The following is a 19,136-nucleotide window of genomic DNA, read 5'->3' on the forward strand; positions in this document are numbered from 1 at the left end:
CATCGGAAAAAAATCGTAAGAGCAAGACTAGGCATGCTTGGAAACAAAAGAACACATACAAAGCAATTCAACACATGACATCACTTCTGAAGTTGAATTCTGTTGTACGGGAATATTCGTATGAAAGTAACCTCTTCACTTTCCATATGAGACTAGCATGCAACAAAAAATGAATGAAAGATCGTCCGATAATCTGCTCATGTGTACGAGGCTTTAGGTGTGTATGCAGCCTTAAAGTGGTTCTAAAGCCTAAAGTGGGGTACACACTATAAGAAAAATCGGGAAAACGATTGTTCGATCTTCCTCGTTGTTTTACAGCAAATCGGAACCGATTAAAGAATTTCGAAAATTCATACGAAAATTCCTGTACGACAAAGGCTTTTTTTGTTGTTTATTGTTTCTGATCATGCGCAGTCTTTTTCTGATTCTTCTTATACAAAAAGAATACGAAAACGATACACATTAAAACGAAAATCATTAGTTTTTTTCCCGTACGAGAAACATTTCTGAGTTTGTCCCTTCAAGAATTTTCGTACGAAAATTCTGAATCTTCTGTAGAAAGTTCTGTACACACTATATGAAAATCGTACGAAAATTCTGAATCTCCTGTAGAAAGTTCTGTACATCCTATACGAAAATCGTAAGAAAATTCTTTGGACGAAAATGTTCGCCCGGCTTTCTTATAGTGTGTACAAGCCTTTAAGGTTTTCTACCTTAATGCATTCTATGCATTAGGCTCCGTTCACAAATTGGCATCCCGGATCGTGGGCAGAATCGCTGCGATCCCAAATCATTGCAAATCACAGGACGCCTGTGCGATTCCTGTGACTTGTTATGGCAGCCCAAACGTGGCGCGATTTTAGTGAGATTGTTGCCCGACAAATTGCAGTAAAATCACGCAAACAGAATCGAGGAACGCCTGTCGTCCAAAAAAAAAAGTACAAGAACTTCTTTTGGGCGACAGGCATCCCGCGATTCATCGGGTGACAATAGCAGCAAAATCACACTGTTTGGGGCGCCATTGCAAGTCTCGGGAATTGCAGGGGCATCCCACGATTTGCAATGATTCAGGATTGCGGGCAGAATCGCGGCAAGTTAAATATGTGGATGGATATATAAAGAACAAAAAAAGGGGGTTCAGCTCAACCTCACATTAATGAAGGCGGGGAGAGAAATTATTCTCATACAACCCAAGCCTAACCATCACTCACAATATATAGATTGGGAGTGTTCACCTCTAGCCTAATTATACATCTATACATCTCACATAAATAATTATAAATCTCACATAAAGAGGATAGCCTCAAGAGATGCATCACAGAGGGAACGCCGGTATTTTTAATAAATGTTTTATTATATTTTGAAAAAATTCCAAACACCGCACTATTAAAAACTGTATCTACAAAACACCTCCACAAGTTTGATTTAAAAATGACAACATTGTCAATTAGGAAATTATGTCAACAATGTTGTCATTTTTTAATCAAACTGGTGGAGGTGTTTTGTAGATCCAGTTTTTTATAGTGTGTTATTTGGATTTTTTTGTAAACATAATGAAGTATTTATTAAAAATACCGGTATTCCCTCTGTGATGCATCTCTTGAGGCTATTCTCTTTATGCGATGTGTAATACGTGAACGGAGCCTAAAAAGGTAAAAACCTTCTGTGCTGCAGCATCCCCCCAGTTCCCCCCCCCCCTTTTTTTTTTTTTTACCTGCGCGCCCGTTTCGATCCAGCTTTGTGCACACAAGCAGCGGCTCTCGCCACCGTCTCCCTCCTCATTGGGCAGATGGATAGCAGTGGGAGCCTATATCAAATGATGTGACAAGGGAGCAGGGCCAATATACCTGTTCTGTGTCAACAGACACAGACAAGGCAGCTCGGGAGCGAGCACGAATGGGTGCCCCATGGGAAGCGGGTTTTCATGGGGGCACTTGCCAAAGAGGAGGGGTCTGGAGCGCTGGCGGGGATCAGAGAAGAGGAGGACTGAGGTTGCTGTGTCCAAATGACACTGCACAGAGCCCGTAAGTAGAACATGTTAGGTATTTTAATAGAAAAAAAAAAATGAAAGGATTATTACTGCTTTAATGTTAAAGTCTGAAGCTATTAACAAGGAGGGTAGAAAGCACCATCTGGTGAACTAGGCTCCATTAGGGAATACTACCCAGAGTTCTAGATGGGCCTACAGACAATTGTTCCCCTATATGACCATAGCAAACATTCTCAGAGCCCCGTCACATGGGCGAATATATGCGTACACCAGATTCCTGTGGCTGCCATGACAGGTATATGCGAACAGCTGCACCTGCTCAGGCTGTACAAAGCAATGACATAAGAAAACTGTCCTGTTTGCAGGTATCCACACAAACAGCCGCTGCCTGCACTTAGGGACCGATCTCCAACCCTGTATGCAGACAGATGCATCCAGAGTCGCTCATCCATGCCTAACCACAGGTAACTTCTGGGTGCGCAAACAGAAGTGGCTCCTCTCAACCCATCATTGATCTGTACAGGCTGAATGATCACAGCTGATCGCATACACCCGTCATTCCCCCCGTAAAAAAAGCAGATTCTTGCTGCTGGAATCTGGAATACGCACATAATGGTACATGAAGGCCTTATGTCTGTAACTATCATAAGCACTTAAAGTGGTAGTAAAGTCACCCTGGACACTTCAATCTACAGGTAAGCTTATAGTAAAGCTTACATGTGAGTACAAGGAATATCTCCTAAATGTGCACCGTCATTCAGTGTCCCTGCAGCCGCATTCGCTTGGAAGGAACGGCATACCCGTGGCTGTTCCTTCAGAGCCCTGTACCTTAAACAGTGACACCAGCAAGCATGCGTGGGAGTGACATCATCACGGCTCAGCCACTCAAAGGATCGCAGCCTGTGAACCGGAAAGGTAGACCGGGTGAAGATGGAACCTTTATTAGCATCACAGCGCACCGCTGGAGTGCTTCATTTTAAAGTTAAGTTTTTCATAATCTGCTAGTATGCGTTGTTTTACCTACGTGATCTGCTGCTCCCCCCAGCCAGTGCTGCTCCCCCCAGCCAATGATCAGGCGGTGGACTGTCCCTCGGCATCCTCACACCCAGTGCATGGCTTTGGACCCTGCTCTGGTCTTGATGATGTTAGGACCTTAGACTGCTGGAGCATGGGGGTGCACACGCTGCAGGCACCAATCTAACTGCGAGAAGGAGTGGAGGATTAGGCAAGTAAATCAAATTTTTTTGTTCCCCTGGTAATAAATGAGCAATTAATCCTTGCAGTGCAGGCACTGGTAATTTTTTATTTGCCCAGAGCGGAGCTTTAATGAAAGGAATGAATATAAAATATCGTTCCATACATCAAAAACACTTCAAACCCCACTAAAATATTTTGACCAGCCTGATCTCTTCTTTGTGGATTCAACTTAGAAAAATTGTCAATAAAAAGGTGACACAAATTAGATCTTTTCCCTAAAGCTGGCTATAGATTGTAAGCTCTAACGATTGGTGCCCTCCGATTCCTCCTCTATTGAATTGTATTGTAACTGTACTGTATGCCCTCATGTTGTAAAGCGCTGCGCAAACTGTTGGCACTATATAAATCCTGTATAATAATAATAATAGTATTACATTTGTAGAATTTCACTCAAAATTATTATTTTTATGAATAATTAGTAGGGTCAGATTGACATTTGTTTTTGACCACAGGATGGAAAATATTTCTCAAACAAACACATTCCTAACAGCGTATGTGATTTTTGTTCATTAGGTTTGTTAAATTACATTCATTTCAAAATTAAATGTTAGAGGGACCGCGAGCACCTTTTTTTATTTAAATAACCATCTGGTTATGCTTTCTTGCACAGAGCAGCCTTCCTGATCCTCCTCTTGCCCCCTGCCCTGCCAAGTGCCCACCATAGCAAGCCGCTTGCTACGGGGGCACTCATACGGGCTCGACAAACACAGGGCAGCTTGGCCTTGACCCCTGCTACCTCCTCACTGGTTGTGATTGACAGCAGCAGAAGCCAATGGAGGGAGAGAGAACAGAGAGCCCCTACTCTACTACACATCACTGGATCGAGATCGGGCTCAGGCAAGTATAAAGGAGGGGGGGTTTGCACACAGAAGGTTTTTTACCTTAATGCAGAGAATGCATTAAAGTGCTTCTGAAGGCTTAAAGCGGAGTTTCGGTGTTCCGTGAGAATAACCTACCCACGTGAGAAATACCTACCCTCGTCACTTCCTGTCAGGAACATCAGAGCAGCGTAGCAGTGCGCATGCTCAAAGCCCCGGATACGTCACTGAACAGCTGAGGAACTGACAACTGCGCATGCTCGGATGGTATGGATTTATCACGGTAGTGTGTGTAACTTAACATTTGCTGTGGGTACATTAAAACAGCTGGGCTGCAACATGAGTCATCTCCTCTCCTATCCCTGTCACTTCCCTGATCTTGGCTAGTAAATATAAAAGCGGCGGGTGCATGAAATGTAAATGACGGAGATCTCGTCTCCGTGATCCGCTTTTATATTTATTAGCCGAGATGAGGGAAGTGACAGGGGTAGGAGCGGAGATGACTCATATTGCAGCGCAGATATTTTAATGAGGTGATGCAGTGTATAACACACTACCGTGAACATTTCATACCCTCTGCTGACGTAGGGGCATTGGAAGTGACGAGGGAAGGCATTTCTCACGGGTAGGTTTTTTTCACGGAACACCGGCCTTGAAAAAAAATTTTCAATAAAAATACCCCCGAGACAGTCAGGGCTAGTACATTCCACAATGGTTAGCCTCTGTACTGTCCTGGGTCGTACTTACCTGCAAGAAGTAATACTTACCTGTAAAATTTCTTCTCCAGCGTTGCCATCTCCGATGTGGGCAGCTGAACCCAGCGCGATCCTCTTCTGCGTCCTCTTCCCCCATCCAATGTCATCGCTCCCAGGAATCAATGCGACGGCACCGGCCCGGCTCGTCACTTCCGGTGCAGCGCCGCATTCCTCCACAGCTTCTGGGCATGCCCAGAAGCTGTTTAGCACGGAATGCGGCGCCGCACCGGAAGTGAAGAGCGGGGCCGGTGCCGTCGCATTGATTCCTGGGAGCGATGACATTCAGCTCCCAGGAATCATTGCAAACCGGAAGTGAGGGTGCGGGCCGCGGCCGCCGAGGGAGGAAGTGGAAGAAAGGGGGGTATATTTTTCTACAATAACAAGGTAAGTTAAAAAAAAAAAAATCGTAACTATCCATTTCCTTTTCAGATGACGAAAAGCAAGTGGATGGCCACAAAATCGATTATGTCGATTTTGTGGCCGGAACTCCGCTTTAAGGTTTTTTTTCCCCCACTTTATGCATTGAATGCATGAAGCTAAAAAAAACCTTCAGTGTGCAGCTCCCTCCTCAATCATCCCTAATACTTACCTGAGTCAGATCGTGATCCAGTACTGTGCACGAGAGCCTCTGCTCTACCACGTCACTTTCTCCTTATTGGCTGAGACTCGAGGGCTCCTGCTGCTGTCAATCACAGCAAGGGAGGAGGAAGCAGGAGGGCGGGGCCGAGCTGTGCTCTGTATGTCTTATGGGCATACAGGGTCGGCTCAAGAGCGAGCACTCACCAGTGCATTTGGCGGGGGAGGGGGGCCCCAGAAGCGCCGGCAGGGGATCTGAGCAGAGGAGGATTGGGGCTGTAAGGTAAAAAACTAAAAAAATAAAAACCTTCAGCCTTTAGAACCACTTTAAAAGCCAACTAAATGTTGCCGTACTTTTGAACAACATTTGTCCAGCCATCGAATGTACAAAGAATTTTCATTCATTCGAAAATCGAAGGATGTATAGTCAGCTTTAAATTCCATCAAACTAATACACAAAAAGATGGATTTCAGCATGCATAGGTTACGAAGACAAGCAAAAGGCAAACTTCCCGTGCAAGTCTTCAACTCAGAAAACCACTGGTGCTAAAGGCTAATGATCTGTGCCAATGGGGCTCTTCATATCTCCCATGTAGTAGAGATCATGTAATGGCACAGGAAGGGTTACAAATTGTAAGAATTACAGGAAATAGGAAAGTATTGACATCTGTCAGCTTGCTTCAACTTCTCTTGGGATGATGGTTATTAAACAAAGACACTTGATCTGATACCATTGCCACACATTAAACTAAAAAAATAGGCTTACAAAAGATTGACTATATTATTTCTTCTAACATGCAAAACAATCGATTCCCATACACCAAGAAATTGAAAACGGGTGTTCAATAAAGCTAAAGAACAGCCCCTCTAACAGAAAAAAATATATTCCAGGACTGGGACGTTCACCAAAAGAATATTATAAAGATATAAAAGAGAAAAACAGACCTAGAGGGAAATGAATTCCTCCAACGGAAACCACCTCTATTGTGTACAATAAAATCCAAATCAACATATCAAATTTACACACACACCATCTCTTGTAGGTATTCCAATCTGGATAACAAAAGTGAAATGAAAAGCCGGACTGTTTTTATAAAGTAATTCTGGCATTGATCATTTTTAATATTTCCCAATATTGGAGGGTTCCTGAATGTAAAGTGAAGAGAGATCTCCCTGAACTTATTCAATGTAAGCGTTATAGTCATCTAATAAAATACTTTACGGTCACACTTTAAAGCAAACTTTAGAGACCCCCATTTCATCCATAGTTCCTCACACAAGTGATAAAAAGAATATTACATTTTACACTTACCCTTCGCCAAGCTTTTCTAAAACATCAAAGACCTCTTCTGGCTGTTTCGTCAAGCTGTCTTCACTCAGCTTTTTAAGTTTGCTAATAAAAGAAAAGAAACACACAGGCATGAGGTCAACGTGTATGTGGGATGGATGTAGAGTAGTGTATGGTAAAGCACAGCAATGATGGTCACAGGCCTACAGCAGTGTTAGATGGTACCCTAGGGTTCCTCCAGAGGTTGTTAAGGGTTCCTCGAGCAATAAGAAATTTCTGCCTCTCAGATAAGTTCCCAGTGACACCATTGATCTTTTTTTGGCCATCTGTAAGGGGGTAATTCTTCCCAATGTTCACAAGTGTAGGAGCATTCTGCCCATTGACCATCGCACTAGTGTATCATGAGTTGTAGATCTAGTCAATTTTAGCAGGTGTTTCCGAAAACTGGAAAGTTATTTCAAGGGTTTTTCTGCGTTTAAAAGGTTGAGAAAGCCTGGCCTACAGAATAGATTTCACATGTAGGGACATTCGCAGTATACCCATACCCTATATATGTCTAAAAGTTTGTGGCCACTTAACCATCACACCAATAGAAGCTTTTCGAACATCTCATTACCAGACCATGAGCATTATTATTGAGTTGGCCCCACTTTGTAGTTTTAGCAGCCCCTGCTCTTTTAGGAAGGCTTACTAGATGATTTTTTTATCTGTGGAAATTAGTGCCCAATCATTCAAAGATTATTAGTGAGGTCAAGTACTAATGATAGAGGAGAAGACCTTGGCATCACAATTCATCCCAAAAGGTGTTTAGTAGGGTTGAGGTCAGGACTCTTTTCAGACCATCTGAGTTCCTCCACACCAAACTTAGCCATGTCCTTATGGAGCTGGCTTTGCTTGCCTGGTCATGCTGGAACTGAAGAGGGCCTTTTTCAATCTGGTACTACATGGTAAGAAAGCACAAGGATCTCAAATGTCTTTGTAGGCTGTACCAATAACAGTATTCTTCACTGGAAACACCTGAACTCAATCACCTAAACGGGTGGGTAGAAAGCCCCTATCAGGTTATTTTTGAGGTATGTGTCCTTCTGCGCAAATTTTCCTTAAATTTCTCTAAGCAGCTGCCATGCTAATCACTGTATTCTGACAGCAAAGGATACACTGCTCTCAGAATACAATAGCAAAGCGGGGAGGATTCCTCCATCCAGCCACAATCCATCTATGGCCAGCCTTAGACTTACCAAACAGCACAAAAGTTTCCTTCTAGCTCTGGCTCAGCAAAGTACAGCAATCTTTATTTAAGTAGAAAACCCGACAGGCTGCTGGGGCACACAGAAGCATTGCTTATATAAACCGACTCTATTGACTTAAAAGTGTTTGTTCACCTTTACAGAAAATCTGGAAAGGTGACCTACCAGGTCCTCTGGTATCTGTTGTACCTAACTCCAGTGATTCTGTGCTGTCAAGGCTCCCGAAAGCCTCTCCAACAGTTCCGGGATTTAAAATACCCCACTGCTTTCTCTCCTTTCTTTCCAGCACGGACCAGACCTAATTGGTCAACACTGTCACATTGACCGTGGAACGGCTTGCGGGAGCCTTGACAGCTCAGGATCAGGTGGTTGAGGAGGGGGGCGTCCACTGTTGAGGTCAACTTTACAGATTTCATCTCTGTAATTTAAAATTAGACTTTGGGAGGAGCATGAAAACAATCCTGTGGCCTCAGTAAAACAAGATGCTGAAAGGGAAGTTAGGTGGCACAACGTACATTAACATTTAATAAAACGTAAGACTGGAGATAAGCTTTTAAAATGTTGAAATGTCTGACAAGTCAGCAAAGTAAGACAGAGGTTGGTAACCATCTGTTAAATAAACATTTCGTACATTCAATTTTATTGATCCTAAGCTTTCTATATTAAACAGAACATTGCTCAACATGGAAAAGGAAACAATCACTACTGAAAACACATGGAAGACAATTTGCATAAAGCCAAAAAAATGAAGGTCATTACTGTCTGTATAACAGCACTCGACCCAAACTAGGAACAAAACGATGATTGTTAAGTGGAGAAGACATCATGAGATGTCTGCACAAACAAGCGTGAGACCTCAGAATAAACATAGCTCTCCTTTTACTAGAGCTATAACATTAGTTCATCCCCAATTTAAGAGTTTGCTTTCAAACAGATAAGTACTGAAACGCATCAGCTCCTGATACATCATACGGTTCTTGGCTCCAGTGAGCCAAATGGCACAACACAATCAAGTGCTCAGTGAAACGTGTATTCAAAGAACCCATACTGCTGTATCTGTAAATATTCTTGGTTTGGAGTCTCCGGGGGAACACCAGAATAGAAGGAAAGAAGTGTGCTAGCACCTTTCAGTTTTATATTTTTTTAGAGAAGCTTCAACTAATTAAAGTCAAGTATTGATTCAAAGAGGCACCATACCTCATAGTTACATAGTAGGTGAGGTTGAATAAAGACAATTGTCGATCCAGTTCAACCTGTGTAGGTGTGTGTGGCCGTAATCATCTCTCATACCCCTGAATGTGTAAGTGCAGGTCAGTGGGGGAATGAGGAGAGGGGACAATCATGTTCAGCAAAAAGCAACCACGAATAGAGTGAGTACACCCTGTGTCCCTACTGTAAAAGTGGTCTTCATTTACCCCACATCTGGCTGCGAACACACCCCCTTCAAGATGTGGGAGGTACACACTGTGGTTGGCTAGCGTTCATTACAAAGGTTAGATTTAAGGGCAGTAGAAAATGTATTTTAAATCCAGAATTCTCAAAATATTTTGCCCAGTCAGTAAGCCAAGAGCCACTGCTTCAGAGCCAGGTATCGCCCACTTACATAAAGAGCCGGTTCACACTGGGGCGACTTCAAAGCCGCTCGACTCTGAAGCCACCCCCTGCAGCATGACTTCAGCATGGCTTGCAAACCCCTTCTTTAATAGAAGTCAATGCAAGCCGCTCTGAAGTCTCCCCAAAATAGTGCAGGAACCTTTTTCTAAGTCGGAGCGACTTGAGTCGATCTGATTAGAACGGTTCCATTGCACTGAATGGAGCTCGACTTGTCAGGCGACTAAGTCGCCTGACAAGTTGCCCCAGTGTGAACTGGCTATAAAGGGTGTGTTCACCTTTTGTAACATATTATACACGTATTTAGGGTGCGACATAATACATTGGAGCAGTCCCCCACACCCCCCTCATAGTGGGCAGGGGGTTCCTCTCCCCTCGTTCGCTGTCACATTTAAAAAACACGGCAGCTGTGCGGAGCTCCACCTGCACAGCCGCGTCATTCATTCACAAAGATCTGGGAATGAACTGCAGGTCCAGTCTGCCACGGCGACTGGCGGCTTGTAGTTTTCATTGAACTAAAAGAGCACTGATGAGCACCCGCATAGTACATCTAACTGCACTTCAGTAACTGTCTACATGAATAGAGGTACAATCAGACAGCTGTACTGAGTGTCTGAAGAAGCCTGGCATTGCACCCATGATCTGCTGATCGCTGGTGCAAGGCTTTGCAGGCTACAGTGTAAAAAATATTAGGCTGGGATTTGCACACTGGGATTTGAAAAAAAACACCAGTTTTTCCACACATTTTGGTGAATTTCAGAGTGTTTAGCATTTTTTTCTTTCAAAAATGCAAAACCAGAAGGCATTTTTATTTCCTGTTTCTAAACCAGGGATTGACAAATTTGCTTTGAATCTAGGCACCAGCTAAAAAAGTTAGGATCCAGTTTTTTGTCTTTTAGTAACGACACTTTATTTTCAATGACAAAACCCCTTCTCTTCTCTTATGTAGCCCTGATGTGTATCTTTGACCCAGGTTTACGCACAGAGAATTCACGAAGGTGCGGGTATGTGAAGAAGAAAGTCGTTTTAGATGTTAACCACTTACCTACTAAGCACTTTCACCCCCCTTCCTGCCCAGGCCAATTTTCAGTGCGGTCACTTTTTAAATGACAATTGCATGATCGTGCACTGTGCTCATATGAAATGTTTATTCTTTTTTTTCAGGTAGATCTTTCTGTTGGTGGTATTTATTCACAACTGGGGTTTTTATTTTTTTTCTAAACAAAAAAGACCGAAATTATGAAAATAAAAAAAAAAAAAAAACACATTAACCATTTCAGCTCCGTAAGGTTTTATCCCCTTAATGACCAGGCCATTTTTTGGTATACGCCACTGTGTTGCTTTAACTGACAATTGTGCGGTCGTGCAACACTCTACCCAAATAAAATTTAAATAAACAAAAAAAGAACCATAAGGCCGCGTTCACATTAGGTCGCTCCGACTTCGGGGGCGACCTGTGAAGTCGCGCACAGCGTGACTTCGGCACTACTTGCACGGACTTCATAAAATGAATGTCAATGCAAGTCGCCTCCAGGTCGCCCCGAAGTAGTACAGGACCCTTTTTCCTTGTGTCGCTCCTATTAGAACGGCTCCTGTACTACACTATGGGAGCGACGGTGCACGATATGTCAGGCTGACCAAGTCGCCTGACAAGTCGTACCAGTGTGAATGGACACTTATCGTGACAAAAAAAAAAAAAAAGATTTTACTTTCTACATACACAACAAAATTTTTTCAAAAAAAATCTAAATTTTTTTATTAATTTAGGGCCAATAAGTATTCTGCTACATAATTTTATAAAAAAAAAAAAAAAACAATCCTAAAGTGTATATTACCGTATTTTCCGGCGTATAAGACGACCCCCCAACTTTTCCAATTAAAATATAGAGTATGCATAAAACAGTGCAAGTGGATTAAACTTTTCCAAATTCACTCTAAAGCTGAAAGGAAGTATAAAACAATAAATCCATGGGAGCTGCCATGCTCCACAACCCCCCTCCTTGCATCCCAATCCCCTCCACAACCCCCCTCCTTGCATCCCAGTCCCCTCCACAGTACCCCTCCTTGTATCCCAATCCCCTCCACAGTCACCCTCCTTGTATCCCAATCTCTTCTACAGTTGTCCCCCCTTACTTGCGCATTACTCCCTTTCACAGTCCCCTTTACAGCCCCCCCCCCCTTACCTTACACAGCAGATAGAGGATGCAGCATGTCTGAGCATAAGGCAGGAAGTGTCCAACTTTCCATTTAACAGGCAGATTGGTTGCTAGGACCGCCCCTAGCAACAACAAATCACAGGCTTTTTAACTTAGACAGCGGTGGAGGTAGGGGCGGGGGAGCCTGGATGGGAGTTCTGTCAGCTTAGGCAGTCTGTGTGGCAGCATAGCTGTAGTGCTCTCACTCCCCCACCGCATATTCTCCAGTTCGGCTCCAGCATCCGCCGTATAAGACGATACCCGACTTTTGAGAAGATTTTCCTGGGTTAAAGAGTCGTCTTATACGCCGGAAAATACTAATTGATTTGCACAAAAGTTATAGTGTCTACAAAACTATGGGATACAATAAGCGCGGGTTCACATTACCGCGACGCTACTTGCAGGGGCGACCTCCGAGATCGCGGTGCGAGCAGCGCGCCGCGACCTCGGAGCGGCCGCCACGGACTTCATAACATTGAAGTCTATGGCGGTCGCCTCCTGGTCGCCCCAAAGAAGCTCCGGACCTTTTTTCTAGGTCGGAGCGACTTGTGTCGCTCCTATTAGAACGGGTCCGCAGCTTCCCTATGGGAGGCGACCTGCGGCGACCCGTGAGGCGACCAGGTCGCCTCACAGGTCGCCCTAGTGTGAACCGGCACTTATGGACTTTTTATTTTTATGTTTTTACTAGTAATGGCGGCGATCTGCGATTTTATAGCGGGACTGCGATATTGCAGCAGACAAATCTGAAACTAAGCGACACTTTGGGGACCAATGACACCAATACAGTGATCAGTGCTAAAAACAAATGCACTGTTACTGTATAAATGACACTGGCAGGGAAGGGGTTAACACCAGGGGCGATCAAGAGGTTATGTGTGCTCCTAGGGAGTGTTTTCTAACTGTGGGGGGAGTGTATGCACTAGAGGAAAAGAGAGATCTGTGTTTCAGATTAGCTCAAACACAAGATCTCTCTTTTCCTTCCTGACAAAACAACGGCCAGCCTTGTTTACATAGGCAGAGTGCCGTTCTGTCATTTCACCAAACGATCAGCGGTTTCCGGTGGCCATCACAGCTCGCACGCCCCCGACATCTCGTGCACAAAATCACATTTTTGTGTGATTTTGCACAGCCGGGCCGCCCTGCCACAGGATATATGCTGCAGGCAGTCCGGAAGTGGTTAATTTCTGTTAAAAAATTTGGCAAATAAGTACATTTTTCTTCTTCACTGATGGGCTGCACTGATAAACAGAGCACTGATTATCAGTGTAAATGTGCCTGTCAGAATCTTCTTACCTCATGCTGTGACAGCTTGTGAGAAAAGTACTGCCAGTTAACTGCAAGTCTGTTTACAGAATGTGATCAGCTGTGATTGGACACAGCTGGTCACATGGTAAAGGGCCGCTGTGGTCAGCCCCTTACCTCGATCTGTGATCAGCTGTGTCAAATGCATGCCCCAGGGGTGCCCTGGGGGGAGGGAGAGGTTTCAGGAGGACCTCAATAGACGCCCTCCCAGAACTAGCCGAACGCTCGGTTGGCAACCAGCTCCCTGACACTCCAAACTGCATGTCGGGCAATACTAATTGCTCATGTCTGGGCTGACAAGAAGTACAGGGGCCAGGATGCAATTTCTAGCCGCCATGGGGACCTGGGATTTTTCTAGCCCTGCTTTAAACGCTGAGCTTAAAATATGCCTCAAAACAACCTAATGTGCATGGACACACAGGATAACACTGAGCTGCTTCTACAGGCAGAACACTAAACTCCCGCAGAAGCAGCGATTTTTAAGCCACTGTGCATGAACCCTTAATGCACTTTTTTTTTTAACCTGCTAAATAGATTATATATATATATATATATATATATATATATATATATATATATATATATATATACACACATACACACACACACACACACAAGCTCCTTAGGCAGGCTACTGTGCTGCCTTTCAATCATATCAGGTAGGCAACCAAACAGGGAAGACAGCCTGGAATGCAAGCAGGCTGCTTTCCAGGCATTCATCACCTGGCACATAGTGCCCTAAAACATTCATAACACTCAGGGCACTATTCAGCTGCAACCACTTACAGCCTCTTGTAGAATCTTACAGGTTTCCAACAACAGGGACAGAAAGTTCTCCTGTGCCTTCAGCCCACACCAAAATGAAGGGATCTCATGCAAAGAGGCTAAATGTCCACTATGCACGAGGCCTTAAGCCAGGGGTGCCCAACCGCTGGTCCACGGAGCCCTCTGATGTGGCCTGTGATCTCCTGCTCTGGGATGGTGGGTCGGCAAGCCCAGATCGAGGGTTCCCGACCCGCCACCCCAGAGCTTCAGTGTTCTGAATGAAGCCAGCACTAGAGGAAGCAGAGATGCATAAGCCAATGCTTCCTGAAATGCGCCGCCCCTGTCACAGGCGGAGTCAATGGTGTATTTAGGTTTTGGGCTGCCCTAGGACTGACTAAACTTGTGCTTAAGGGTGCACTGATCCGACTTTTCTAGTCCCAATACCGATGCCTGGCTTTGCGTGTCTGTCGATACCGATACGGTACTATTGTTTTGTTATAACAATTGTGCATTCAAAATCTAAAATATTATGTAATCAAAGTCAAACTCAAAATTAAAAAGAATAAAAAGGTAGCCACATGAAAAAAAAAACAGTTTATTGCTTGAACATACAATAGTATCAAACAGCTGATGAATGACGTAGATTCTGCGGTGACGAAACCGGATCGGCCCCTAGATCTGTTAATTTTACCGATCCCAGATCCAGCTATTTTGCCAGTATCGAGGCCAATATCCGATCCCAATATCGGATCGGTGCATCCCTACTTGTGCACACCCTAATTTAAATATGACCCACCCTTTCTGCCAAGGCCACACCCCTTCCTGTTTAAGACCCCCCCCCATCATTTGCAAACCACACCCCTTCCTCTTTAGGCTTCACCAACGCAGCAGCTGGTATGAATGGACCCCAAGCTGCGTTTAGAGACTTGTTTGCTTCAAGTATGTTTTCCATACCTATGCAAGTCTATTGGAATGCTGGAAAATCTGCATTAAACACAGGTAAATGCAGATCAAGTGCACCTGTCAATGAATTCTGAATGATCACTGAAACATCTCAAACTGATGTCAGAACAAATGCCAGTGCTAAGTGATAACAAAAGCACTTCCAGTGGTGGAAGTGCTCATATTCACCTGCTAAAATACCCCTAAATGACATCACATTGGGCCAGCAGATAGGGTTGGGCTAAATCCATATTTGTGGATTATTGGACATCCAATGCTGATCTGACAACACAGGTACCGCTCTTGGCTGTCCGTGCCGTCACAAGGGACAGAATCACTAAAAACTGACATTTGTTTTGCTCTTGTGTGACATCATGAATTTTTTAACATGAAACTGATATTACGATGTGCACGTCAGCACATGAAAGAGCCGGTCCTATGAACTGTGCGATCACTATCAACCACAAAAGCAATGAAAGTCTATTGATAGCCGGGCTTCTTTAACCATGTCATTTTATCTCTCCAAAACAATCCACAAAAGGCGTAAAGCACAGGAAGTAAATGGGACTGCGGATTATAGGTTCACTCCACCCACTGATTCCTCCCTGTAGACTCTACAACTAAACTAGATAACATTCTAAGAAATTTCAGGAGGTGAGAGTTCCCAGGTCAGCATACCCATCCAAGATGTTACAAAGGATTCACTCTTCCTGAGGGATTCTTACTCCTGGTTCACACCTATACAGGTTGCAGATGAAGCATTTTGCATTTCTTGAAGTGTCTTTGATACGTTTTTGGGAGGTGTCTGTTGTCAAGTGGGAGAAACCAACAAAAACACAAAGCACTGCATTTTTTATGAAATTCTGCTGAGTTTCCATTGAAACTTTGGAAAATGCAAACTGTTGCGGAAAAAAAAATCCGACCCTTTCCAAAAAAAACGCATCAGTAGAAAACGCAGAGGTGTGAAAGTGACCCATAGGAAACCATGTTAAAGAGGTTGTAAACCGGAAAAATTATTTTTTTTTTCTTTTCATCCTGAAAGAGAAAGACATAATGAGCTAGTATGCATCGCATACTAGCTCATTATCAAATACTTACCTTAGAACAAGTCCCCGCCGTGCCGCTCGCTTACCTCTATGACGGGCGACATGTCCAGTCGCCCGTCTTCAGGGATCGCGGCATCCGGCCATCTGATTGGCCGGAGCCGCGGGGACGTCACTCCCACGCACACGCGCAGGAGCCGACAGTCACAGCACGGAGCTCTGAAGGAACGGCACCAGCGGCCGTTCCTTCAGAGCGCATGCGCCAGTGACGTCACTGGCTGCATGTAAGGTAAATATCTTCTAAACGGTACATGTTTAGGAGATATTTACAGTACCTATAGGTAAGCCTTATCATAGGCTTACCTATAGGTACAAGTGTCAGAGGAGGGTTTACTTCCTCTTTAAAAGGACTGTAGTAGGTTTGTGCAAAACTGAAAATGCTACGTAGAACGCATAGGTGCCTTTAAGTGGAACGAAAGAACCACTGTCCAACTGCGAGCAGGCAGGCTCTTTATTAATCTTTAATTAATCTTAATCTTTATTGCAAATGAGACAATGCAAGGTCTCTTCTGCATAAAAAAACACCTACCTGTCTACTGGGCGTTTTCTGCGGCATGTAAACAGAGCTCCGCTCACATTACCGGCACAGTCCCTTTATGCAGCAATTACCGAAAAAGCCAACAAGGGACTGGAACCATTGAAGGAAAGGAAAGTTTAGTTCTGCTTTGGGGAAGACCATGCAGCACATTAACAGGTCTTTTTAAACTTAAAAGCTTGCACTGCTGTGCTGCAACCATGTGCATTGTACACAGTTGAGGCACAGCCCTATTTACTTAAATGGACAGTACCGTCACTCAACACAACAGAGGGTATAATTTTTGCCACAGCCGCAAAGCTAAGCATTGCAGCCGTAGCAAGTGCAAAACCTTGTTTGGCTGCTTTTGCCGTTTAGGGGTTTGGCCAGGGAGCTGTAAAAATGTGTCTCAATTGCCTATATTTATCCTCCCCTCTTTACCAAACACAAATGTAAACAAGCCCTGACTGGTTGCTTAAAGTAAATGTACTTTTTATATGTTCTCCATGCTGAGCCAGCATGATCATCAGTGCACCCACCTCCTTCCACCACTGTCCAACCAAACAGCTAGAAACTACTGAGTCTTCTTGATTTGCCTCGAATTCCAAGAGCTTGCCCAAAAGAAATACCATCACATAGAATACAGGGTGAATGCGTGTTGTAGTTGCCATTTCACCCACTCATGCCGTTCCTTCAGATCCCTGTGCCGTACACAGCGGCTCCCGCATGCATACACGGGAGTAACGTCATTGCGGCTCCGGCCAGTCATAGAGCTGGAGTCCGCGAACCCGGAAGCAAGAGATGGGTGAAGATGGAAGAGGCATCCAGCTCTGACATCTCCACACAGGAGGGCTTTGTTTTAAGGCAAGTTTAACAATGTGCTAGAATGTGATGCATACTAGCACATTATGGCTTTACCTTGCAGAGTAAAAGGAAAAAAAAACGCTAGTGGTTTACAACCACTCTAACAACTAAAAATATCTGTGTGTTCTTTGCGATAGCCCTCTAGCTAAACACACCCCTCAGGCACTCTCATTAGACCGGGGGTGGTGGCAACTGACCTCAAGGTTCGTAATGCCCACAATTAAATCTAGGGGGAGAGGCAGAAAACCAGGAAATCAAGGTGTAAAGATAGGTTTGGCTTTATATTTAAAAACCTCACACACTGGCTGTATTGCTGAACGGCAGCAACTGTCGTAGCTCTGATCAGACTAATGCCTCGTACACACGCAACGATTATCGGCCGACCGATCGTCCGACTTTTGTCCAGAGTGTTGTTGTGTTGGTTGGAATGTGCCTAGACTGCACATGAATTTTCTCGGCCAACAAAAATCTTACTACTGAAGTGATGTCATGTGCTGGTTTACTTTCCGTGTGTTTTTTCTTCTCTGAGCATGCCCAGTGTTACTCATCAGATTTTTGTCTGCCGAAATCTGTACTGACTGACGGAAAATCGGCCGTTGTGTTGACGGCCAACAAAAATTTTATAGCCTGCACAGCAGATTTTTTTTCGGCTGAAAAGTCGGAGTCGGTTGTCGGAAGCATCATACTAACAAGCCGAAAATCGGCCGATCGGACGTTGTCCGAAAATTCACGGCCAATTATCAACGCGTGTGTACGGGGCATTAGGCCCCTTTCACACACGGAGTCCGTCAGGCGGACTCCATTTTTCTCAGCGGGGGATCGATCCGCGGACCCCCTCGCTGAGCAGGCGGTTGACAGCTGTGTCTCCGCGCTGTCCCCATGCATCTCTATGGGGGAATCGGATGGGAACGGACAGTCTGTCCATTCTCATTCGATCCGCCAGATGGATGGAAAAACTGAATTTTTGTAAAATCTTACCTGTAAAATTCCTTTCTCTGAGTCCTCCGACAGTCACCGCCTCTTCATATTCGTCACATATGGGGTATTAGACTTTGCTCCGAAGGAGTAGCTAGGCAACAGAATATGTTAATATTAAAGCTTTTAACATATCCCACCCTCAAGGGGTGGTCCCCTCAGTCAATACCCTCCTACTTCCTGCAACCATATCTCAGTTTTAGTGGAATAGCAGTAGAGTATACAACCAAACCCCAAAAGAGGGGCGGGGGCGGCGACTGTCGGAGGACTCAGAGAAAGGAATTTTACAGGTAAGATTTTACAAAAATTCCGTTTTCTCTTACGTCCTCCGACAGTCGCCGCCTCTTCATATTCGTCACATATGGGGACGTCCCAAAGCAGTGCAAACATGAGGGGTGGGAAACGCATCCGCGCCGAAAAGGCAACGCAGTCTCCGCATCAAAGAAAGGAACCTTACCAAAGGAAGCAAACCAGCTGGGCAACAGGAAAAACAAGTGCTCAACAGGAGCAACAACCCAGGAAAAGACAAACAACCAGGGGATAAAAAACTTATCCCAACAGCCAGAGGTCCCCAACAAGGGACCCTAGGGAATTGCCGCACTAAGAACCTTGCGGCCAAAGGAAGCATCCGCCGATGCCTGAACATCTACTTTGTAGAATTTTGTGAAAGTGTGCACGGTCGACCAAGTCGCCGCCTTACACACCTGGGCTACAGAAGCCCCATGACGACAGGCCCAAGACGTACTCAGAGATCTAGTAGAGTGCGCCTTCACAGGCACAGGGGGAACCTTCCCCTGCAAGGCATAGGCCTGTTCAATGGCCTGCCTGATCCATTTGGCGATGGTAGAGGCCGACGCCGCCATGCCCTTTCGAGGACCCTCTGGAAGAACAAACAAGGAGTCCGTCTTTCGAAAAGACTCAGTCGATTTAAGGT

At 44.7% G+C, this 19,136-nt stretch overlaps 1 protein-coding gene across 1 annotated transcript in view; it reads right to left on the reverse strand.

Moving 5' to 3' along the window:
- Positions 1 to 19,136, reverse strand: part of STK3 (serine/threonine kinase 3) — a 450,433-nt gene that overhangs the window by 414,299 nt on the left and 16,998 nt on the right. The window contains exon 2 of the mRNA XM_082257854.1: positions 6,709 to 6,789. Coding sequence (XP_082113980.1) covers positions 6,709 to 6,789 — 81 coding nt within the window. The remainder of the gene's footprint in view (positions 1 to 6,708; positions 6,790 to 19,136) is intronic.

The sequence above is a fragment of the Pelophylax lessonae genome (genome assembly GCF_965119305.1).
Source record: "Pelophylax lessonae genome assembly, chromosome: 5".
Taxonomy (NCBI): domain Eukaryota; kingdom Metazoa; phylum Chordata; class Amphibia; order Anura; family Ranidae; genus Pelophylax; species Pelophylax lessonae.